The sequence below is a fragment of the Camelus ferus genome, chromosome 11 (genome assembly GCF_009834535.1).
Source record: "Camelus ferus isolate YT-003-E chromosome 11, BCGSAC_Cfer_1.0, whole genome shotgun sequence".
Taxonomy (NCBI): Eukaryota; Metazoa; Chordata; class Mammalia; order Artiodactyla; family Camelidae; genus Camelus; species Camelus ferus.
The window spans coordinates 26,394,786-26,421,095 of record NC_045706.1 but is presented as its reverse complement, the minus strand read 5'-3'; the positions used below and the strand labels follow the sequence as shown (position 1 = coordinate 26,421,095).

General features: G+C 39.5%; 1 protein-coding gene and 1 long non-coding RNA gene across 3 annotated transcripts in view; one reads left to right on the top strand and one right to left on the bottom strand.

Annotated features, from left to right (window-relative positions):
- GOT1 (glutamic-oxaloacetic transaminase 1) overlaps window positions 1-17,226 on the bottom strand; it is a 29,385-nt gene extending 12,159 nt beyond the window's left edge. The window contains exons 1-2 of the mRNA XM_032491124.1: window positions 16,989-17,226; window positions 8,696-8,877 (exon numbers count right to left, since the gene is read on the bottom strand). Of these exons, the coding sequence (XP_032347015.1) occupies window positions 8,696-8,877; window positions 16,989-17,106 (300 nt within the window). The 5' untranslated portion in view covers window positions 17,107-17,226. The remainder of the gene's footprint in view (window positions 1-8,695; window positions 8,878-16,988) is intronic.
- Window positions 17,227-17,451: 225 nt separating this feature from the next.
- LOC116667076 overlaps window positions 17,452-26,310 on the top strand; it is a 32,268-nt gene continuing 23,409 nt past the window's right edge. For both annotated transcript variants that reach the window (XR_004323847.1, XR_004323846.1), the window contains exon 1: window positions 17,452-17,542. This is a non-coding gene — a long non-coding RNA (uncharacterized LOC116667076). The remainder of the gene's footprint in view (window positions 17,543-26,310) is intronic.

Here is a 26,310-nt window from a genome sequence, read left to right as displayed (position 1 = left end):
AGGTGCTGGGAGGGGGCACGACCCGCCCTCCTACCCGGCCAGTCTGCAACATCTGACTGCGGCATCCGGAGGGGCAGCGACCCGCCTGCCCACAGCAGAGAGCTGCACCTGACCCAGTGTTAGGAGGAGGCGCGATCTGCTTGCCGACAGGTGCTGGGAGCAGCACAGAAGAGGGTGCCAACGGAGGGCCTCTGAAAACAGCAAGCTGAGCTTCCAAAACAGGACGAAGACAGAAAGACTTCACAGTAAAAGCACACAGACTCCAGGAGAACACCGACAACCCCCCTCTTTTTTTTTTTAAATCTGTTTTTACCTGTTCTATTTTCTATTACTCTCTTAATCTTTACTTCTTAATTCATTTCTATTTCTCTTGGGTTTTGATGTCCTGCTATTGATTAGACACAGGTTTCAAATACATCTATTCATCTCCCCCCCCCTTTTTTTGTAAAGGTTTTAAAAGGACGTCTCAACCCGATTAATACTCTGCTTCAACTCACTCTTCTATTATTCATTATACACTGTTTTCAAACCCTCTTTCTCCCTTCTTTTAAAATTCTTTCTCTCTCTCTCTTATTTTTTTTTCTTTTTTTCCTAAGTTCTATTCCTAAATAGGCATCAGATAGATAAAATCCTTAAGGACCAAAATAAACAACTGATACTCCATAAACCACAGTGCCAAAGAGGTATGAGCAAGATGAAGAAGCAGAAAAACCTTTCCCAATTAAAAGAACAAGAGAAATCCCCTGAAAGAAAGATCAACGAAATAGACATCGATAGCCTACTAGATCAAGATTTCAAAAAAGGAGTGATCGAATTGCTGAAGGAATTAAAAGAGATAGTGTTTAGAGATATAAAATATGTCAAAAATGAAATTGAAGCTATAAAGAAGAGCCAAGTAGAATGGGTAAACTCATTGACAGAGATGAGGAATGATCTAATAGCTGTGCAAAGCCGACTAGATAATGCAGAGGAACGAATTAGTGATCTAGAAGACAGGGCAATAGAAAGCACCCATTCAGAAGAACTACAAGAGAAGCAAATAAAAAATAAAGAAAATAGCATAAGGGACCTATGGGATAATATAAAGCGTCCCAATCTTCGCATAATAGGGGTCCCAGAAGGAGAAGAAAGATCAAAGGGGATTGAAAAGGTTTTTGAAGAAATCATGACTGAAAACTTCCCAAACTTAAAGAAGGAATCAGATATCCAAGTACAGGAAGCTCAGAGGGTCCCAAACAGGAAGAACCCAAATAGACCCACACCAAGACATATCATAATCAAGATGGCCAGAGTCAAGGATAAAGAAATGATTCTAAAGGCAGCAAGAGAAAAGCAAAGAGTAAGTTACAAGGGAACCCCTCCCTATAAGGCTCTCAGCTGATTTCTCTACACAAACACTACAGGCCAGAAGGGAGTGGCAAGATATATTCAAAGCCCTGAATGAAAAAAGGATGCAGCCTAGGATCCTTTATCCAGCAAGGCTATCCTTGAGGATAGAGGAGAAATAAAGAGTTTCACAGACAAAAAAAAGCTGTAGGAGTTTAGCAACACTAAACCCATGCTAAAAGAAATATTGAAAGGGCTATTCTAAATAGAAAAGCAGCAGGATGCTACAGAAATGAGAAACACACAACTGGAAAGGTGATAACTCATGAATTACAAATAAAGTAAATATGAAATTATAAAAGAAGACATACAAATCACTGAGAGTGGGAGAGGGAGGCAGGGAAATATAGAATTTTTTTTCTTTCTTTTTTAAATTTTTTTAACAGTAGGATGGGTTTGAGATCATGTTACTATCAGTTTAATAAAAACAGTTATAGTAATGGGTTGACAGATTTACAAAAAAGGGTAACCACAAGCCAAAAATTTACAAAGGAGTCACAAAAATTAAATAAAATCCATGATAATACAAAGGAAAATTACCAAACCACAAAAGGAAGAAGAAAGGAACAAAGAGGATATACCAATTCAACTGCAAAGATAAGTTCAAAATGGCAATAAACACACATCTATCATTAATTACTGTAAATGTTAATGGACTAAATGCTCCAGTCAAAAGACACAGAGTGGCAGACTGGATAATAAAGCAAGAACCTTCAATATGCTGCCTACAAGAGACCCACTTTAGGGAGAAGGACACATATAGATTGAGAGTGAAAGGATGGAAAAGGATATTCCATGCAAATGGAAAAGCCAAAAAAGCAGGTGTTGCAGTACTGATTTCAGACAAAATAGACTTTAAAACAAAGGCCATAAAGAAAGATAAAGAAGGGCATTTTATAATGATTAAAGGAGTGATACAAGATGAGGATATTACACTCATTAATATATATGCACCCAATATAGGAGCACCTAAGTACATACAAGAATTACTAACAGAGATAAAGGGGGATATTGATGGGCATACAATCATAGTTGGAGATTTTAACACTGCATTAACATCACTAGACAGATCTTCCAGACAGAAAATAAACAAGACAACAGAGAAATTAAATACTACAATAGAAAAACTAGATTTGGTGGATATTTTCAGAGCATTACACCCCCAAAAAATAGGATATACATTCTTTTCAAGTGCACATGGAACATTTTCCAGGATCGATCATGTACTTGGGCACAAAAGAAACCTCAACAATTTTAAGAAGATAGAAATTATCTCAAGCATCTTTACTGACCACAATGCCAAGAAACTGGAAATCAACAACAGAGAAACAAAGGAGGAAAAAAGGAAAGCATGGAGATTAAACAATATGTTATTGAAAAAACAATGGATCAATGAGGAAATCAAAGCAGAAATTAAAAAATACCTTGAGACAAATGATAATGAAAGCACAACCACTCAAAACCTATGGGACACAGCAAAGGCAGTGCTAAGAGGGAAGTTTATAGCGATACAGGCCTTCCTCAAAAAAGAAGAACAATCTCAAATAAAGAATTTAACCCACCACCTGAATGAATTAGAAAAAGAAGAACAAAAAGCCCCAAAAAGCAGCAGAAGGAAGGAAATAATAAAGATCAGAGGGGAATTAAATACAATAGAGATTAACAAGACCATAGAAAAAATCAACCAAACCAAAAGCTGGTTTTTTGAAAAAGTAAATAAAATCGACAAACCTCTGGCCAAACTCACAAAGAAGAAAAAAGAGAGAGCACAAATTAGCAAAATAAGAAAGGAAAATGGAGAAATTACAACAAACAAAATAGAAATACAGAATACCATACGAGAATATTATGAAAAACTATATGGAACCAAACCGGATAACCTAGAGGAGATGGACAAGTTTCTGGAAACATACTGTCCACCAAAACTGAATCAAGAAGAATCTGAACACTTGAACAATCCGATCACTAGAAAGGAAATAGAAATAGCAATTAAAAACCTCCCTACAAATAAAAGTCCAGGACCGGATGGCTTCACCGGGGAATTCTACCAAACATACAAAGAAGAACTCATACCAGTCCTTCTCAAACTCTTCCAGACGATTGAAAAGGAGGGAATACTCCCAAACTCATTCTATGAAGCCACCATCACCCTGATACCAAAACCAGGCAAAGACACTACAAAAAAAGAGAATTATAGGCCAATATCACTGATGAACATAGACGCCAAAATCCTCACCAAAATTTTAGCAAATAGAATCCAACAACACATAAAAAAGATTATACATCATGACCAAGTGGGGTTCATCCCAGGGACACAAGGCTGGTTCAACATGTGCAAATCAATCAGTGTAATACATCACATCAACAAGAGAAAAGACAAAAACCACATGATCATCTCAATCGACGCAGAAAAAGCATTTGATAAAATTCAACACCCATTTATGATAAAAACTCTCGCCAAAGTGGGTATAGAGGGAACATATCTCAACATAATAAAAGCTATATATGACAAACCTACAGCCAGCATAGTACTCAATGGTGAAAAACTCAAAAGCTTCCCACTAAAATCTGGGACAAGACAAGGATGCCCACTATCACCACTCCTATTCAACATAGTCCTGGAAGTCCTAGCCACAGCAGTCAGGCAAGAGAAAGAAATAAATGGGATCCAAATTGGAAAAGAAGAGGTAAAAGTGTCATTATATGCTGATGACATGTTACTATATATAGAAAACCCTAAAAGGTCCACACAAAAGCTACTAGAGCTGATTGAAGAATTCAGCAAGGTAGCAGGTTATAAAATTAACGTTCAAAAATCAGCTGCATTTCTTTACACTAACGATAAATCAACAGAAGAAGAAAATAAAGAAACAATCCTCTTTAAAATAGCACCCAAAGTAATAAAATATCTGGGAATAAATCTAACCAAGGAGGTGAAAGAATTATACACAGAAAACTATAAACCATTGATGAAGGAAATTAAAGAAGACTTTAAAAAATGGAAAGATATTCCATGCTCTTGGATTGGAAGAATCAATATTGTTAAAATGGTCACACTGCCCAAGGCAATCTACAGATTTAATGCAATCCCTATCCAATTACCCAGGACATATTTCACAGAACTAGAAAAAATCATAATAAAATTCATATGGAACCATCAAAGACCTAGAATTGCCAAAGCATTACTGAAGAGAAAGAAAGAAGCTGGAGGAATAACTCTCCCAGACTTCAGACAATACTATAGAGCTACAGTCATCAAGACAGCATGGTATTGGTACCAAAACAGACATATAGACCAATGGAACAGAATAGAGAGCCCAGAAATGAACCCACAAACTTTTGGTCAACTCATCTTTGACAAAGGAGGCAAGAATATACATTGGAATAAAGACAGTCTCTTCAGCAAATGGTGTTGGGAAAACTGGACAGCAGCATGTAAAACAATGAAGCTAGAACACTCCCTTACACCATATACAAAAATCAACTCAAAATGGATTAAAGACTTAAACATAAGAAAAGATACAATAAACCTCCTAGAGGAAAACATAGGCAAAACATTATCTGACATACATCTCAAAAATTTTCTCCTAGAAGAAATAAAAGCAAGAATAAACAAATGGGACCTAATGAAACTTACAAGCTTCTGCACAGCAAAGGAAACCAGAAATAAAACAAGAAGAAAACCTACGGAATGGGAGAAAATTTTTGCAAGTGAAACCGACAAAGGCTTGATCTCCAGAATATATAAGCAGCTCATACGACTCAATAAGAAAAAAATAAACAACCCAATCCAAAAATGGGCAGAAGACCTAAACAAGCAATTCTCCAAGGAAAACATACAAATGATCAAAAAGCACATGAAAAAATGCTCAATATCACTATCAGAGAAATGCAAATCAAAACTACAGTGAGGTATCACCTCACACCAGTCAGAATGGCCGTCATTCAAAAGTCCACAAATGACAAATGCTGGAGAGGCTGTGGAGAAAGGGGAACCCTCCTACACTGCTGGTGGGAATGCAGTTTGGTGCAGCCACTATGGAAAACAGTGTGGAGATTCCTCAAAAGACTAGGAATAGACTTACCATGTGACCCAGGAATCCCACTCCTGGGCTTGTATCCAGAAGGAAATCTACTTCAGGATGACACCTGCACCCCAATGTTCATAGCAGCACTATTTACAATAGCCAAGACATGGAAACAGCCTAAATGTCCATCAACAGGTGACTGGATAAAGAAGATGTGGTATATTTATACAATGGAATACTACTCAGCCATAAAAACCGACAACATAATGCCATTTGCAGCAACATGGATGCTCCTGGAGAATGTCATTCTAAGTGAAGTAAGCCAGAAAGAGAAAGAAAAATACCATATGAGATCGCTCATATGTGGAATCTAAAAAACAAAAACAAAAAAAACAAAAACAAAAACAAACAAACAAACAAAAACAAAGCGTAAATAAAGGACAGAAATAGACTTACAGACAGAGAATACAGACTTGTGGTTACCAGGGGGGTGGAGGGTGGGAAGGGATAGACTGGGATTTCAAAATTGTAGAATAGACTACACTGTATAGCACAGGGAAATATACACAAAATGTTATGATAACTCACAGAGAAAAAAATGTGACAATGAGTGTGTATATGTCCATGAATGACTGAAAAATTGTGCTGAACACTGGAATTTGACACAACATTGTAAAATGATTATAAATCAATAAAAAATGTTAAAAAAAAAAAAAAAAGAACAGCATAAAGCCTGGCTACAAAATATGCTGCATGCCCAGGTCAAAGTCTGGATTTTACCCTGTAGATAATGGAGGAGCTACTGAGTGTGTGTGAGAGGGGAAGCAGGTGACATGATCAGCTTTTTTTTTTTCCTGAGGAAGATCATTCTAGCTGCATAGTGCAGAATGTACTAGAACGGGGAAGAGACTACAGGCAAGAGGCTGTTGTAAGAATTCAAATGAGATGATGGTGGGCTGAAATAAGACAGTAGCCTAGGGATGGTGAAGACATCCAGGGAAAGAAAAAGGGCTCAGAGCTCAGTATCAACTGGTACCTAAGGTGACGCAGATGCCAGGATAGTATCCATATAAACCACTACCAAAAAAAAAAGTCTTCAAATATTTACGGACTGCCATGAAGACTGTCATTTAAATTTGTTCTATGATCAAAAACACAACACAGGATGAACTAGACTTAGAAGGAGGGCTCTGTTCCACAAGCAACAGCCCCACGTCTCAGTATTAAGTGATCAAAACAGGGACCACTGGGCAGAAGCACAAGAACCTACCTGCCCAACATAGTTAATAAGCACATAAGAAATGTACAGCCTTAAAGGAAGAAGCTCCCCAACACAGAATCTCTGTTTTCATTTGTCAACAATGGAATGCCAACTAATTTATCAACAGTGTCTCAGATGATCAAGCCTAGTCGCCAAAGTTTCCCACTTTCAAACTTCATCAGGACTCTCCTCTCCCTCTGTGGAAACACTGGATTTTCAGAGCAACTTCCCAATGCCCCCTATAATCTCTAAAGTCTACCACTTCTACCCACATTCCTTCAGTTCCTTGAGGCAAGTAAGTCACAGTCTCTCATATGAATCCAGACAAAACCCTAATCAAGTTAATTACTTATCTAATCATTGATCTGAGTTCCAAGACCTTTACCCAGAGCCTCCCTGTCTCCAGTCTCCTGATATACATTAAGAACGTGCCTGTGTGCAACCTCCAACTTACCCTGCCGTTCTGTTCATGAAGGCATCTGGGTAACAGCAAGTGGGGAACAAATCAATGATTCCAAGATGTGGTCCCTTCCATGCATGAAGGCTGCACTACGACTCTGGCCCAGGGAAGCAATCAGGGCAGTTGGATTAAGTTGCACAATACCTAACTGGACTATTGCAAAAACCTGAGCTCTTCCCCTTCCTGTTCATCCAGCCAGGTTTATCTTCTACACTCTTATTGGGTAACTCCTCTGCTCAAGCCATCAGGGGCCTTCCCCTGCCCTGGCTGCCAAAATCCGCCTGCCTGATCTATCCAGCATGTCCCCAGCTCTAATCAGGTATGTCTCTTTACAACCAAGACTTGCTCACTTCCTACCTCCGTCCCTGGACTCCTACAACTCCAGACAAACACCCCTCCTTTTCCTTCCTCTGTACTTTGTCCTTCTCAACCCTGGCTGTACTTTGGAATCACATGGGGAACTTTTAAAAATATACCCATTAAAGGAAGGGAACTGGGAAGGAAAGGTAGTGAAAGGGCAGGGAAGGGCGGTACCCTCTAAGATTCTGATTTAACAGGTCTGGCATGGGGTCCAGCCATCAGTATGTTTTCAAAAACTCCTGGGTGATACTAAAGTACAGCCAGAGTTGAGAACCAGTGTCCTGGCCTCATTCCCCAAGGTTCAGCTCAAGGCCCATGTTCAGTCTTTCCAGTCTCTCTGAATTCCTACAACACTAATGATCTGTTATCACACCACTTCCTGCCACACACAGCCTCTCCAAATGCGTTCTTCTTCCATGTGTCTCTAGTTATACATAGACTATGTACTAGGAAGCACTTAAATGAGAGAAGTTGAGATTAAGACTCGAAGAACCAAATATTAGAACTGGTAGGATCTTCAGAGAACCTCTAGTGGCTCTTGAACTTTTAGGGGTCACAAACTCCTTCAGAACTTCTGATAAAAGCTATGAACCTTCTCTCCAGAAATACGCATACACACAGAATTCTGCATTAAAATTTCAGGGGTTTCAGAGGCCCCTTAAATGATCCCCTACGCAAGTGCTTCTTATGGGACCATAAACCATAAACTAGTCTTTTCCTAACACATAGATGAGACGTAGGGGTGAGAGGGGGCAAATGACTCGCCTTTGATCAAAAGCAGTGGCAGAGCTGGGTACAGACCCGGATCTCTTGATCATTCCATTAAATTCCCTTGGCTTGGCATTTCCACTGACTGCTTCACACCCAGCAGCTATATCTGATCATCTCTTGGGCAAAAGCAAACAACCAAAGAAGCCATGCTTTTGACTGGGACATTGTGCTATACACCAGAAATTGACACATTATAATTGACTGTACTTCAATCAATTAATTAATTAATTAATCAAGTTTTTATAAAAGAAGCCATGCTTTATACAAAAGCATGTTATTTGCACTATCAGGCTCCTGATGTCACACTACTCAAACCTTTCTTCACTGACCTTTGAATAAACATAATACCTAATACTTTAAAACAAAATTTTAACCTCTTTTTACCTTTGTAGTTTCTAAAGAGAAAATCGATTCTCACCCAAAACTCACCCGTTTCTCCTGTAGAGCCGGGCTGTCGTCCCCAAGGGCAAGGCGGGAAGCACAGGACCGGAACTCTGCCAGGCCCAGGATGGGCAGATACTCGTGATTTAGGCTGCTGTCATGAGCAATCTTCTGTTCCACCTTCCTCACGACTGGCAAAACCCAGGGCTGGCAATCATCCGTGCGATAAGCTGGGACACGGGAAAGACACGTACAACAGAGGAGTCTTAGGCTTTGTCCAAGGAAGAGTTTGGAACTTAGAACAGAGAGAGTTTTACCATCTTCCAATCAAAACAGAATTGCGAGGGAAATTAAAGTTCATTCACTTACTGACCCCTGCCTTGGTCCAGGCACTGGGCTAGATGTGAGGTGGACAGAAGGACAGACATGGTTCTCATCCTTACGGAAATTATAGCTCTTGTATATGTGACCTCCAAAAAATAGACTGCTAAAATAAAACTGGGACATCACAGAGACTGATCGAGTGAGAGAGTGCATGCAAAAGCACTCTGCAAATTAAAAATACCTTACAAATGCTATGTCAGTGTTACTAGGGCACTGATGTCTCTATAGCCACTGGCCCGGCCATCTCCTTCCTTCTGCATCTCCCCAGGAAAAAAGCGTGGTGCTGCTTCAGGTGAGCGCTCCGCCTTCAAACATAAACACGGAGAGAGAGGCGGGTGGAAGGAGGCCCACCTCCTCCTCCCGTTCTATAAGAACAGAACTGCGACAAATGGCGAGCAAACACGCTGTGACTGAAGATTCCAAAAACTGGTTACACAATCACCCAACAACCAATTTAAACACATCTTTGTCCTCTGTTGTTTTTTGACATCAGCCAGTGTTTACCATTTTGACTCTTACCACTCACTTCCTCTGCTTCACACTTTTATTGATCTAAGTTTACCTATTTCATAATAATTAATCTTGATTACAGCAAATTTCTAAGCATTTTTTCTATACTATAAGGATTTTTAGTACTCTGACTTGTCCTAGCACTGATCTTTTTTTCCTATACTACCCTATAATCATTTTGAGGATTATAGCTCAAGAGGGCAGCTGCTCTGGCTTGCCTCCAAGCCAATGACTTCTCTGAGTAGGATTCCTAACAGGGGTCATGTGCTCCTGCTGGAATGCTATACTTTGGCAAGTGATTGTGAAACTGAAAATTTTTAAGTCATTCTTTATCTTGTTGATTTCTAGCCAACATTAATCCTTGACTTTTTTTTAATCATTTTTTAGGGCAGTTGATATTGTTTACTGAACAACACATGTTGACTGTAGAAAATTTAGAAAAGCCCAGAAAGAAAATAATAAACATTATGATTAACATGTAATCCCAGCACTCAGAAATAAGGAATATGAAAATTTTGGTGTACAACCTTTGAGCTTTATTTTACATGAATACACTCTTTTATAAAATATGTATCATTTTGTATATAGAATTTTCAACATGCTTTTTCCCCCTTCTTAAATATATATTAGATAGCTAATGATGATGAAAGATACTCATATCTGTGCATAAGATCTTTGTTCTTTTTTTGGAGCTGCATAACTGATAAATGTAACCATAATTTTGCCAGTCTCCTGTTGATGGACATTTGAGTTGGTTCTAATCTTCAGCTATTAGAAAACAATACTTCAGTGAATCTTGTATATATATCATCTTACATGTACATAAATACAGCTGCAAGATGCAGAGTTGAAAATGAAGAGTGGGCTGAGAAGTGTGTGTATTTGTAGTATGTTGTTATTTTTGAGGGTATACATTAGTTTATCACTTAAAAAATTTTTTTTTCTAATTTTTTGCTTTTTATTTTCGGGGGAAGATAATTAGGTTTACTTATTTATTTATTCTTAGAGGAAGTACTGGGGATGGAACCCAGGACCTTGTGTATGCTAAGCATGCGCTCTACCACTGAGCTATACCCTCCCTCCTTAGTTTATTACTTTTAACTGATTTTCATTTAACAACATGTGGTTGTTCCACAAATATGGTTAAAACAACTGACTAGAAGAGTACTGGTGGCAATTAAGGAAAAGTTTAAAGAATGTGTTCCCTTTAAATGCAAATATATTATTTTTAAGCATACTTAAGTGTATTTGTAGTTTTGACAGATATATCCACATTGGCTTTTTTTTAAACAGAGATTTTATCAGTTGACGTTCGTACCATCAATGTATAAGAGTGTCTGCTTCCCCACAGGCTCATCCACTGAGCAAATTTTTGCCAACTTGAGAGTGCAAATGCTATCTCAGGGTAGTATAAATTTACATTTCTCTTATGGTGGATGCAAATGGGTATTTTTCATATATATGAGCCATTTACAATATAATTTTAGTGGCTAGACACTATTCCTTTCTCTGCATAATTTATTAACTATTTGTGTTGCTTTTGATTATTTGCTAATATAAGCATTGTAATGAATGTTCTTATACCTTTACACATATTCACGAGTGCTTCCGTAGGAAAAACTTCTAGATGTAAAATTACTAAGTCAAAAGTTAGACAACAAATAAGGCTCTAAGATCATTTTGCATCTGTCTTCTATCAATTAACCACCCCTCAGGAATGTGTCATCTGCAAATCTGATAAGCATATCAAACTAGTAATAAAAATGTGGACAGACCTCCAGACTGACACAGCCACTAACCAACTACCAGTCTCCAGGTAGGTGAATCTGACTCACAAAACTGTGACACCATCAATTAGACCCCCTGGTCCACCAAACTAACTCCTATTTGGTGGTATTTGGTCTGGTTTTTCAAAGAGATACCAAAATAACTACTTTCAAGTAATCACTGTCCCTGAAGTAGATCACCCCATCTATGATCACAATGCTACCACTGTTCAAGACATTCTTGGAATTCTTCTCTTGGAATTGTTTTTAGAGGCAACATCTCATTATTTTTAGTATCCTCAATGGTGCCAAATATCTGTCCTTTGAAAGTAAATTTAATTTTTGGAAATGGTACTTGCATCATGTCCATCAAAGTAGGTGGGTGAATGGACTGGATAATATTAATGCAGAACAATTATAAAAGGATGGTCTCTGGTGTGGGTCTAATATGCTTTGAAGGCCATTTCAAAAGAGGGTTTCCAGAAAGCTTTGAGCAATAGCAGTATATATATGTATACATATCAAACTACATGGAGGGGATACCATTTAGATGTACAAGAATATGCGCGTTCATAGAGAAACCAGTTCTTATGCTTCACATCTGTGTTTGGATATTGTACATATTATACAACTATGCTGTATATATTATATTTATATGTCATTTGTAAATCATGTACTATAAATAGAATATGCAAGATAAAGAAAAAGCCATAGTACCACTATTCTTACTAGTAATGTATACTCCATGCAACTCCAAAAAACCCTGTAATACAACTGGCAGCAGGGAAGCATTGTGTCTATACTGTGACAAAAGAGAAACTGGCGAATTTATGCCTTTGCTTCCTTCTTCACTGCCCAGTTTCCCTCACGTTCAGTTCTAGATTTACTCCCAATGCCTTGTCTAACTGCCCTGACGATGCAGAACTGTGGGCTCCTCTTGGGTGACTGAAGCACTGAGGTCAAGCATTATCAACAAGCACTATGCCTGCTCTCCTAGGGGATTTTATTCCCGTTTGTTGGACCCATGAGTTTCTCATTCATTCTTTCATTTTCTCACTCATTTGATAGTGACTTACTGAATCCACCACAAACCAGACACTGGCCAGAAGTAGCTACTCAGAGATGGATAAGATAAAACCAGATACCATCTGCCTTCTCTCCAGGAAACACAGAGACATAGAGCCCTTCATTCTCCTGTGAGGTATCCATGAAGATTTTACAGAGGATGCAAGTATGAAACATAAAGACGAATTTAAAAGACAGACAAGGAAAGGACATTCTAGGCAGAAGGAACACTTGTGCAAGGTCCCAGAGGTTTGGAGAGATGAGGTTTTTGAGGATCTGCATTTTCATGGCTCAGATGTAAAATCCAAGGAGGAACAGGAAGGAGTGACCAGGGAGTCTTGGAGTCTCTTCTAAGAAACTTTGTTTCAATGGGGAAACCACTGAAAGCATTTAAGCAGGAGAGTGACGTGGACAGCTATGCATGAGTGACATGATGGAAAATAAACTGGAAGGAGGAGAAAGGCAGGCGATTAAGTAGGGAGGCTACTGCAGAAATCCACAAAGGAAATGACAAGGTCTTGAATTAAGGCAGCAACAGCAGCAATAAACAAAAGGGTAGATATTCAAAATAAATTTATGAGGTAAAACAGACAGAACCCAATGACCAATTAAATAGACGTGGGATCGATGAAAGAGTCACCAATGACTCCAAAGTCTCTCTCTAGTCTGTATGCAGATAACCAAGGTATAGAACATAAATGTCAGAAAAAAGAAAAGATTGAGGGGAGGGTGGAAATGGTGAGTTGTTTTAAACATGTTGAATTTGAGGTGATTGTACAATGTGTCCAACAAACTGTATCGTATGGGTCTGGTGTACAGGGAAGAAGTCCAGGACGGAAAGAAAGAGTTCATAATTATAGATACTGATGTAGCTGAAGCCAAGGGAATAACAAGGATTTACTGAATACTAAGTACATACAGGGCACTGTGCTAAATACTTTACATTTTCTTTTAACTCTCATTTAACTCTTAGAACAACTCAGAAAATAGATATTATGATCACTATTTTAGAGATCTGGAAACTGAAGACCAGAAAAATTTGCCCAAGATCACAAGGACCGTTAAGAGCTAGGCTGTCATACTGTTAAGTGTATGGACCCCTGAGCTTTTTCTAAAGAGCAAGGGATGTCTAGGGAAAGCCTGAAGCCAGTAGGCCGCAGAGGACTGGCTGTGTGAGAGGCCTTTCTGTCAGCACCCTCCCCAGCTCCATTCCCCACCACCCTTCTCCCTGAGGATGAGCTCTTTTAGAGGAGCCACACAGGTGTCAGGTGAGCCCAGCAGTCTTGATTTCCAGAAGAAAAGAAACAAAGAACATGGAGAATTAGATGATCAAACCATCACCCTCCTCCTCTTCCTCCTAAGATTTCTACTTCTCTCATCCCTTCTCACCCAAGAGCCAATGCAGGTATGCCTCAAGACCATTCTCCAACTTGGGCCCTGCGGAGGGGGCTGGGGGCACTCAGGAACACCTGACATGGCACATCTCTCCCACAATTTTATTTGAAGATGCTAGAAACCCAAATTAAAAACAACGAATATCAAAGCAAGTAATTTATCTGGAACAAAAGCAAGCTAAGTTTACATGATAAACAGACTGGAGTCCACAAAGAGATGTCTTGCTTCAGGCTTCATCAGGCTGCGCCCATGTCTCCCCTGCCCTTAGAGCCACTTGTCTGAAACTATGAGAAGCACTAAGTCAACTTGGAGAGTGTCATATTTAACAGTGGAAAATGTGATGCTCTGCTCTGTTTAACTATATGGAAATTACGCAAATAGTAACAGCAAGAAGAAACTCTCTGGGGAAACTATCTGCAAGTAGGAACTAGCTAACAAGATTATAGTTGCAGTTTATTCTAAATGTCCAGTATCATCAGAACTTGAGCTGGATAACTTCCATTAGGTTTTATCTTAACTGGGAAAAAGAAAAGAAGTATCTTTCTCAAAGTCAGAGATTAATTACATTTCCTTCACAAAGGATATAACCTAGGATGCGTATAAATAGAGCTAGGACATAGAAAAGCTGGAAAGAGACCTCTTATTCTATTATTCTTTTATGAGACCCTTAACGGAGCACCTGCCATCCACAAAAAAGATGAGTCACAGTGATCATCAAAAATAACATTTATATACAGAAAATAAATAAACAACAAGTTTCTACTGTATAGCACAGGGAACTATATTCAATATCTTGTAGTAACCTATAATGGAAAAGAATATGAAAAGGAATATATGTATGTATACATATGATTGAAACATTATGCTGTACACCAGAAATTGACACAACATTGTAAACTGACTACTTAAATAAAATAAATAACATATAACACTTTTCGTTTATAAGTTACACTTTATACATAATTTTTCATTTAATTCTCAGTCAATTGATGAGGCTAATAACATTATTATCCTATACCACAGTCATGTAATATGCTAGTGAATCTTAGAGTAGAATTACAGAGAGAGGTCATTCAGTCCCGGCTCCTCATTTAACAGACTAAGTCCGGGGATGTTAAATAACACTCCCAAGGTCACATCACTGAACCGCAGGCCTGGGCCTGTACTCCGGTCTCCTGGCTGTTCCCACTACAGTGCACTAGCTCCCTATGAGTACCTGAAGGTGCCCCAAATAGAGGAAGGGCAGAGACCCAGGGACGTGAGAGACGTAGCCTGAATCCCAATCCCAACTCCACACACAGCCATATGACCTGGGCCAAAATGCTTCATCAATTTGGGCTTCAGCTTCCTTACCTCAAAAACAGTAATAGTAATAAACAACTCCATTTAATGCTTACAACGTTGTAAGCATTAAATGCAATTATATGCATAAATAATTTGCTCTTAGTAATGAGAGGGAGTTCCTAGGTTCCTGGATAACATCACAAAGGCACTGAGCTGCAGACTATGCTTCTGAGCCAATCACCTCTGGCCTGAGATGGCAGAGTGCTTTTTCTCTGCATGAGCAATTTACTTCTAACCAATGTCAGAAATTATTTCATCTTGTAGCTCTTGAGCTGAAAAATTTTATCCAACATCTTTTATGCAACATACCCAAAGAAATGCCAAAGCAACAACAGTAATGGCTGATACTTACATAACTCCTACTTATGTACCAGACATTGTTCTAAGCACTTTAAATACATTTAATCCTCATTAAAACCCTGTAAAATAGTTCAAAGGTAGCTGAGCCAATAAAGTATGAGGTTTTAAAAAGATGTATTTAGATTAAGATCAATATTAGTTCTTCATGATATATTGGCTCTAAAGAAATACTTGAGAGGTTTTGGATTGGATTTAAATTAAGAGCTTGAATAGTGCCCATTCCAATTCAATTTAGGGCACTCTTTCAATATTACTCCCACTCTGCTGCCTACTAAAAACATCACTTTTCCTCTGTGGGTGAAACTATATAAAATTGACTTTTTTAAAGATTTATTATGGGAAATTTCAAACAAAAGATATGAGAATAATATAACGGGTGTCCATGTACCCATGAATCTGCTTCAATAAACCATCACTTTTTAAATGGCTTTTTCTCACCCCTCCCCCATACTCCTTGGTGAAGACTTTTTTGAACAGGTCCTATGTACAGACACTGTCCTTGTGGGACACCTGATTCTCCTTCTCACCACTGCTTCTCCGCTACAAAACAGTTCAATTTTCTCTTTCCGGAATTTCTAGTCCTTTTGCTGGGAAATCTGTTCCCAGCAAAATCTGAACATCATCCTTATTCTCTTCTCCTTGGCTGGTCTTTGTATGTTGTCAAGTGTGTGTGGGGCTTCAAACATCCAAATGGCATTGATAGAAATAAAAAATTCACCGGGGAAGATTAAGATTAGAGTTAAAGTAAGTTCAGAGGCACTTCAGTCTAAATATATTTCTTGGCAGTAGAGGAAACTGAGGCCCATGCTCTGAACTGTCCAAGGTCCAAGAAACACAAGCAAGAAATGAAGACAAGGACGTGTGGAAAGTAAGCTTCTACTGTCCATATTCTTCCACTCTTTCACCATCTGTACGCATTCCCACATCTGAGGCCAGAGCATTCTTCCCAAATCCCTCCTGAGCATTAACCTGTCTCAGAAGCATTTTAGATCTCTATTATATAACACCAGCTGATTTTAATCTCCTTGGGGGCCAAAGCCACACCTCAGTCTTCCCCTCCAAGGCTTAGTAAAGTACCTGATTGAAACCTTTTAGTCACTCAAATATTTACTGACGCAGTCCAGAGCTCCCTAGGGCTAAGAGTTCTCCTTTATCCATTCTCCAGCAACCAGGACTCCAAGCCTGTCAGGCTTCCTATTTTCCTCCCTCTCCTTTCAATCCGTGGCCGCCCCATTTCTTAAGACGCGAAAGGATGCAGTATATAGAACACACAATCAATCAGAAAAACTGAGTCTGTGTCTTTACTGCTACACCTATTCTGTGAGTACACAAATACATCTCCCTTTTCCAGGGACTGCATAAGCCCATCTGTAAAATGGGCAGGCTGAAAGTCCCGTAGATCTTGCCTCCTTCCGCCAGAGCCAAGATGGGCCATGGGCCGCTCGTACAGTCCCCACAGCCCAGTGAGGTACGCTCCACTCCCAGACTGCTCACACTCTTGGGCACTGCATCCTTACCTCCCACTCCCAGGTTGACCTTGCGGGGGTCTGGATCCTCCCGGAAGTCAGCAGTGAGCTTAAAGACAAGGACGGGCTGGGCCTGAGGAACCTCAGCAAAGACTGATGGAGGCGCCATAGCGAGAGAGCAGGAGCCAGTCAAGAGCCTCCACCCTGTGCCTGAAGCCACTCAGTCCGGTCCAACCGCGGCGACTGGAGGAGACTCTCACCTTCACCTAGCCGGCGGGGCGGGCCGCGGCCTCCAATGGCCGAGCCGCGTCCGGAGCTTGGCAACGTGATTAACCAATCGCGAGCTTCTGACGCACAAAGGCCAGGAGGGAGGGGATGGTACTAGCCAATCAAAGAAGAGAATCTTATCTGAGGCCAGAAATGATGCAACCAATGCAATGTACGCCGGCTGAGATGGGGCGGGGCTACGGTTGATTGGCAGAGCATGCTCCTATCGCTGAGGCCGTTGTTCTTTGGCCCTCCCGACGCTGAGGGGAGGAGCCGAGCGGCCGGCGTTCGCGAGAGGAAGCCTCCTCGACCTTCAAAGGCCGAGAGACCAGCGGGAGGTGAGTGGCGGGAATTCCGGAGGCCCGCCTTCCGATACCTGCGGAGCTTGCGTTCTCGCTGCCAGGCCCGGGAGTGCGCACGTGCCTGACCCAGCCTAGCCTGGCTCTGGCTGGCAGCCAGACCCGGCGTGTGCGCTCGGGACGTTAGTCCTTGGTCAGGACATGCAGCTCCGGAGCCCGCGCGCGCGACCTTGACCATCTCGGCCGGCTGTTTTCCTCAGAAATGTGGGTGGGCCGCCCGCCTTGGTCTCAGACAGGGGTATCCTACTGAAAGAAGGAGCGTGCCGGAATCCCTTTCTGCCGCTTACAATTGGAAATTTTTGCTCGCCTTTCCTTACCGAGAGGGCTTGGTCCTCAAGGACCTTCCAGATCTGGGCGCCGCCTCCCCCTCCAGCTTTTCTCCCACACAGTCAGCCAGATCTTGCTGTCGTCAGCTGGCCGGTACCCAAACTATCTATTCTTTTAGTCAGGCTGTTCCTTCCCCCTGATTATTCCTTCCTCCCCGGCCCCCCTCTTCACCTGTTGACCTTCAATATCCAGAGCAAGTGCCTCCTCCATAGAGCTTTGCTTTAACCCTCACTGTGGTCAAAATCCATCTTATTCCTGTGCTTCTGTACCTTGTTAGCAATGTCACAATTTTAGAAAATACCCAGTTGGGGAGGGGGTGATTTAAAAAAAAAAGAAAATACCCAGTTAAGAACCTAGCTCTGGGGCCAGACTGCCTAGGTTAGATTCTAGTTCTGCCACTTACTAACTTGGGTGGGTGTCAGCAAGTTGCTTAACCTCTGTTCCTGCTCCATTAAGTGGAGATAATACTACTTTCCTTCGGGTGGTTGTGGGGATTATGTGAGTTAATGCATACACAGTGTTAAGTTGCATACGGTAGGCACTCCCTAAATGTTAGCTATTGTCATCATTGCACATCTGCCACACCTCTTGTAGATGGTAAGCTGCTTTTGGCTAGAAATCTCACCCTGTATTAGTCTCCCTCAGTTTCTTGCACTTAGTATTCAGTAAATGGTAGAAGGAGGAGTCAATTCTCTTGGTTTTGCAGGAAAACAACAACAAAACAACAACACTACTTCAGCCTCTATTCATTGGATAATACAGCAAATCTCAAAATGAATTTTTCATTTGAAGTAATAAACATAAGCCAGAAGACCTTTGTGCAACACCTACCAACCTTTGTATCATCTGCTGCTTTTCAGAAACAGCCTCTGGTTTTAAAGATAACTGTCCACAGTGTTTCATTAACAACCCTTTCCTCTAAAATTGCCAGTTCAACACTGAAGGTGAAATGACAATGAACTTCCCATAAGCAGAGGCCAAGGGCAACTGCTGAGTGGGATGTTCTATAGTCCAGTCTTCCCAGAGTTTGATTATAAGTATGATTTTCACAGCGTTGGCCAACAATATCATGGTCACTCCTTACGTCATTCCCTGGAGGAAAAACAACCCTCGGTTACCTAAACATTATCAACTTAGCTAGGTCTAAATAAATATTTATTGGCAACCTAAGCAGCAACCAAGTGCTGACAGGGGCAAAAAAGTACCATATGCGGTTTTTCTTCATGTTTCCGTAATATCTTCTGAATTTTAGAAAAGAGTAAACATTTACTGGGTATTAAGAGAGGGGACTCTCTATTATTTGGGATCCAGGCCTCAAACTTTTTTCCTCTGGAATATAAGTTTCTCGGAGATTACTAAGTTCAGTCAGTGCCCTTTTGTCTTGAGCCCTGCAGGCCGCCCCTCTAAGCAAGTGCCTGTCTTGAAGTAAACAAAATGCTTTCCAGGCCACCGCTAATTTTAACGCTTTGACTTAGAGTGGACACAACACTGCCTCCTGTGCAATGGATGATTCAAGCAAAAGATTCTTGAGAGGCAAACATTACCCCCAAGTACTGCCCAGACAAGTAGGCAGCCAGTTAAAGTGAGTGTCCAGGGAAGGGCAGTGATGGTCAAAAGAAAGGGGCAAGTATTCCCCCTGCCTCCTGACTTCATCATGACTGTTCAAAGGACTTCTGTCCCTACCATCTCCCTTCTGCCTTTTTTTTCTTCTTTTTTCTTCAAGAGAATTGGAAGAGGGAAACTGGGAACCAAGCAGCAACAGCTTGACTGGGAATGAATTCCTTTAGAATAAACTCTCTTGGAAATCTGAAGCCTTCAGGGCTAGGCAGCCCTGCCCCACAGCATAAGAGGCAGACCAGGGCAGCAGTGGGGACTGTGTGAACCTCTAAGCAAATCCACACCTGCTTATTGTATTTAATCTTGCCCATGATACCCAGAAGGTCTACACTTAGCAACTAGTTAAGGGAAGGAGGAGTTTATCACCCTTTAAACTCAAGCGCAAAGTGCTTTGGAATGGTTGTATTTGAGCATATGCTATCACTAAGGGTAGGTTATTATTTGGAAGCTGAGTTGTGTGCTGAACAAATGTTTCTTTAAAAACCAAAGCTGTAAGAGGAAATCTATCAGGAGTCACTGTGTGGCTAAACAGTGGGCAGTAAGATAAGCGTAAAGCCCCTAAGATGGTGCTGTTCTCTCATTGTATTGAATTTACTCTTGCTAATCTGATCACTTACCAACCTCTCCCTTCAAATTTACTAGCTTGTTTCCTGGGTGTGCCTTGGTGGAACCATCTCCCCTTGCATCTCTGCCCTCACTTCTCTCCTCTCTCCCTTATGTATGACTCCTCTCCACACCCACACACATGGACTGGACCAACTGAGGGTCTCTTGCTGTCTCCTATTTCATAGAAGGGCACGTCCAGTGAGGCCTCAGGCAGATAGGGTCTAATGTTTGTTCCAAACTGGGGATCCACAATGGGCAGAACTTTTTTTAAAGCTGCTAATACCTTTGTATAACAGAGATATCAGCAGGACTGACAACTATTGATGGTTTCATCTACCTGTTAATGTAATTAAATTCCAGGGCACCATTTAGAAATTCTTGTGCTATATAATTTTTGTACTTCACTTAAGAAGCAGTAGGGGGAGGCTATAGCTCAGTGATAGAGTGCATGCCTAGGATACAGAAAGTCCTGGGTTCAATTCCCAGTACCTCTGTTTAAAAATAATTAATAAACCTAAAAATTGCCTCCTCCCATTTAAAAAAAAGTATAGTATAATGATTAAAAGCAGGGCCTCTGTATACCTCAGTTCCCTCACCTGTAACATGGAGATAATAATATTTCTACCTCGTCGGGTTGCTGCGAGGATTAAATGATTTAATGTAATTACATGATTGAATCTGAAATGTTTTGAATTACACTGGTTAGTAAGTACTCAGTATGTTAACTGTCATCACCAGTAGAACAAGGCATTGGTTTTCAATCAAATTCTAGTTTTGCCTCTTACTAGTTTTGAAAGTAAATTACTTAATATATCTGAGTTTTAGTATTCTTATCTGTAAGTTGGGGGGAAGAGGTTTTTTTCTTTTTGGTGTTAATACGCACACGTGCATTTAACACAGCTTCAGAAATTATTACTCTTATCACAGAAATTACAATTTAGTCCTGGGTAGCTATAGGGTAATTGTTAGACTAACTCTCTTTAAAGTCTGTCTGCTGTGTGGTCTTTTAGGGATGTGCATTCTGAAATTTTTTTGAATGGAAAAGAAAGCAGAGAACACAGTTCTTAATATCACCAGCCCTCCAAGAGGTCTTTGTAGAGATCTATAAAATCTCAAAGCAACTTCAAGGTAATAAGACAAGATATTTAATAATTAATTAAAATGTAACTATAGCAATAATAGCCCTTTGTATTTCTACATTATCTTTTTCTGAAGAATAGAAAGTGTTTTAGAGACACTATTCCACTCCTGTCTCAACATTCCCGGGTGACTGTCCTCCCCAGTCAAAGAAACATGGAGAAGGAAATGGATCACCTTAGCCAAAAGCAAATGAGGACACTCTAAATGACAGAAGACAGAAGCCTACAGACCTTAAAGTCAGAAGAAAATTTCCTCTCCTTGCCCTGTTTCTCCCTCAGTACATCACAAACACAGCCTCTTAACCTCTAAAGCAATGTCTTAAGCTTTTTGTCCCCAAGTTGTGATGTCCTTTTTTTGTTGGGTCATGTCCTAAAGTCCTACACTTTGGTACAAGATGAATGTAGATGAAGAGATAATGAAAGAAATAAATTTAATGTATTTTCCAAGAACAGGTTTCTTTTAAACAACTCCTAAAGGGACAGTCTAAAGCATTGTACTAGATTGTCTTACTCCATCCCAAGTGGCTAGCAGGGAGAGAAGTGTATTGTGACCATTTCAGCATCCTGCAGTAGAGGGCAGCACGGCCCTTCTTTTGCAAAATGTTGCGCACGCAGGAGAAGGAAAATCTAAAGCAAGTCTCTTGACCACTGTGTCTGTGTGTTTACTTTCACCTAATACTTCAAAAACGAAAAAATTAGAGTTATTTTCTTGTTTAGGTGATTATGTAGAAAGAACGTCAGAGCCTGTATTGCCTTGAAGTAATTGGTGAAAAACACAGGTTTTAGGATGTGGGTTCTGCTCAGGATATGGGTTGTGTCTGGCAAAGATAAACAGCAGCTTGACCCTGGGCAATCAGATAGGGTTATTGTATGAACAGACTTAATGCTCCTGCACTTTCTGGGTAGAAATCAATCCACTGAACTAGCAGGATGTGGTTTTAAAAATGTGTGTAACTCTTATGGTCTTAGCCTTGATAACTGCTTTTAAATTTGAATTCACGGACTTTATTTTACTGTCTGTGTTAGTTTTACTTTCTGTCGCACCTGGGTCAGATCAGACCTGTCTTAACTGTACCATATGTATTATGACTTTAAAGAGTGATGTCAGACGTGATGGGTAAGGAAAGCCTGTCATGGGACTGCAGTTGGCTAAATGGCTGTGTTAGCAGAGAAATTAAAGCCTTGCATGTTAGTCCTCCTGTTGAGTTTGATTTGAGTTTCCCTATCCAGTAAGTAACAAGAAAAAAATAATCTGTTATTTTGTGCTAAAAGTTACTTGATGCTCTTTGGCCAGATGACAGCAAGGAGAGGATAATCCTAATTCTAGCAAATACACAACCACAGTGTCCCTAGCACATTTGGATTCTGCTCCAACCCTCGTAACATTCTAGCAGCAAATCTTCAGTGCCAACTTAAATAAATGCCAGCAGGAGTAAGAGCTGGAAGACACTGAGTCTTGTTCCCAGCTCTGCCATGTGAACTTGGGCAAAGTTACAACCTCTGAGCTTTTGTTTCCTCATCTGTTAAACAGAGATAATGCCTCCTAGATCTAGTAAAACGGTCCATGTGGAAAATATATATTAAAGTGGGTTGAAAGCCATTTAAATACCTAACAAATATTTGTATCACTGTAGTCAGATTCCTGCTTTTTCTAAACTCCTATAAGAATTTGTCTCTTCTCCTTATATGGTATCATTATATTGCCCAAAATTATACATTTTCATGTCTACTTAACTTTTTCCTCCAACTTGATTAGTTCCTTGAGAACTGACACCAGCAATTATATTTCCCAGTATCTCTGCCTCAACAAGATATTTGGTACCTAATAGGTACACAAATATTTGTTGATTGAGTAAAAACATACACTATAATGAAGAATTAACTTTTTATTTAATTATGGTGCGAACATATACAATTGATCATCTTAACTGTTTTAAAATGTGTAGTACAGTAGAGTTAGCTACATGCACATTGTTGTGCCACAGATCTTTTTCATCTGGAATTAATTCTTAATAACTTATCTTTTACATCACCTGCTTTCCAAGACACTTATTTGTTGATTGGGCAAAAACAGGAAAAAAAATACAGGACTTTCACTCCATGGCTAGGGATGTGTAGAACAAGGTAATCAGAAGATTTCTACTCTGTTTTAAATTCTTGCTTCCCTCATAGAGATTCTGCCCTATTCTGTCACTCACCATTTTTCCAGTCATTTTCTATAAACACTGAAATATATTCCAGAAAAGAGAGGCACCTCTATAAAATGCTTTCGTGAGTCATTTATGTCTAGCATATAATTAGACATTTATATGAAGGAAATTATCACATTAACACATAAACTCATTTGCCAATTATTTGATTTTCAGAATGTCTAACCTGTTAATAACTGAAAATGAAACACTATTTTTAAATCATTACTGCTGTCACAGTAGCCTTTATTTTTTTTAGATTTAAGTATTTTTAAACTACAAACAAAATAGGGAACATAGTGGAGATTTTTGATACAGTATTGGGGTAGAATAGACTTTCCCAATCATGACACAATATCAAAAGCCATAAAGAAAAAAATTGATGTGAGACACCATAAATAAAAATATGATGACTTGGAAAAATATTTGCACCCTCCTTATCAGTCACATCTATTAGATACTTAGAGCGTCATTGTATTGATAGAAAAATGAATTAAGGATATAAAAATATCAATCAAGAAAGAATAAATACAAATGGCCAATAAACAACCCCAAAATCATCATCTTCATAAATTGAAACCATACCAAGTTATCCATTTTTGCCCATCAGACTGATAAAAATATTTATAAATATTGATAAAATAGTACTGAGAATACGGGGGAAAGGCACTTTCATGCACTGTTGGTGAGAGTGTCAATTGATAAAATCTTTTCTTAGAGTGCATTTTGGTAATATCAGTCAAATTTAAAATGCACATATCATTTCACCAAGCAATTTCTCCTCTTAGGAATCTATTCTAAAGAAGTTTATACAAGTTTACAAAGATAGACAGGTAAAGAGGTTTACAATTAGGCATCACAGTATTGCTTTAATAGAAAAATAATAATGATATTTTTCCAACAAATGTGGTATTTTATAACCTAAAAAATCAAGTTTTTATTGAAAAAAATAACAGATTTGAAAGAGACTTCCCAAGAATACAAAATTAAGATTGTCTCTAACAATGACAATTAAGTAGAACAGAGAGGGGGAAATAATTTTCTACAAAGCACTAGAAATGTAGTCATTTAAAACTTCAGAAGGTATGAGAATCTATTTGTTAATAAAGATGAATGTATGTAGTATACTGCATTAGAGCTGGTCTGGAAATCACGGGAACTAATGAAAATCACTTCTTAGTAAAGTCGTGATTTTTTTTTTTTTAAACATAAATCCCAAGATGCTGTGTATCAGGACCTAAAACAGCTCCTGACATTTAGTGGACACTCAGTAAACATTGGCTGAAGGAATGAAGGAGAATATTATCTTGATCAGAGTTGTCATAAAAATTGGTGCAAAACTGACTACCGACACATAGCTTGAGACATAGCAGGTGTTCAGCAGGCACTAATTCACTACTTTCCTGGGAGCCTATTGGTGCTTAATACCTACCTGCACATTACAGGAGTTTATTTAAAACCATGTACATAGTGCTTACTGTATGCCAGGTGCTGTTCTAAGTGCTCAATAAAAACTAACTCATTCAAATCACAATAACAGTTGAGGTAGGTGGTCTTATTATTCCATTTAATAGATGAGGCAGTTGAGGCAAAAAACACTTGAGCAATTTGCCCAAAATGGCACAACCAGACAATGATGGGGATGTGAACACAGACAGTCTAGCTTCAAGGTCCCTGCTCCACTGTGCCATGTGGCCTCTGACAGGATAAAGTTTATGAAATGAAAGGGTGAATGAGATGTTCGGTTTTTAGAAATTATATTGTGCTTTTATTCCAGGGAACTCAGAATATTTTATGTGAGTGATACTGAAAATCAATCCCACAACTTCTCTTTAAGGTGGAGCATATTTTTAATAACATTTTTAGTGTATGACTGGTTCATTAATTGAGTTTTAAAAGACCACAGGAGGTCCTTGTTCCTGGGACGAAGCCACTGTGTTTGCTTTCTGACATCATATAAACTTCCATACAAGAGTTCCAAGTTCTGAACAGAGAAACATCCTGCTCTAGAAATGGAAGAGGCACAGGGCTTACAAAGAAGAATGATACAACAATGTCAAAGTTATTTGAAGGGGTAAGGTGTCATGCGTGAGTTTCAATCTTCCACATGACTAAAGCAGTGGGTCTCCAACTTTTTCAATCAGGAATCCTTCTTCCATAGCTAAGCTTTGTAGACTTAAGAGTTTTTTGCTTTGTTTTGTTTTAATTTTAGTATTAAACTTAGCTTCATCTCATAACTTAATACTAGTGTATTTTTTTCTTCATCACTTTCCCATTCATGTATTCATTCATTTTATCAGTATTTATTGACATTTACTGTATGTACCAGGCATTGCACTATGTGCTAAGGACAACACAGTGAACAAAAAGACAAAGTCCCTGTCCTCATGAATTCTCTAATCTAATGGGGAAGACAGACAATAAAAACAATGCACAAAAAAGTACTAAAATCACAGCCATGGTAAATGCTGTATGTCTTTTCATGCAAAAGGCACAGCAGTGTAATAAGGGGAATTCACCTAGTGGAGGCCAGTTCTTTCTCCCTCAGAATGCTCCCTCCAGCATGGACAGCATTCCCCTTCTAATTCCCACCCCACAGCACCCCTTAGACCCTGCAGTTGCACATACTGATCTTACATTTCTGGAATCTGTTTTGGCAGCCAATGTTTTCAAAACACAAAAACAGCATTTTTAAAAATCTAACTTCTGTTCTAAGTTAAAATATGTTTACCTTTGTAATTTAGTTGAGACATGTGGAACAAGTAAGAAATTTACTCTGAGTCACATAGATCTTTATTAATTTAAAGAAAGAAACAAATCTCAAGTGAAGGGAGAATCAGAAACATGTATTTATATGTTTATTATTCTT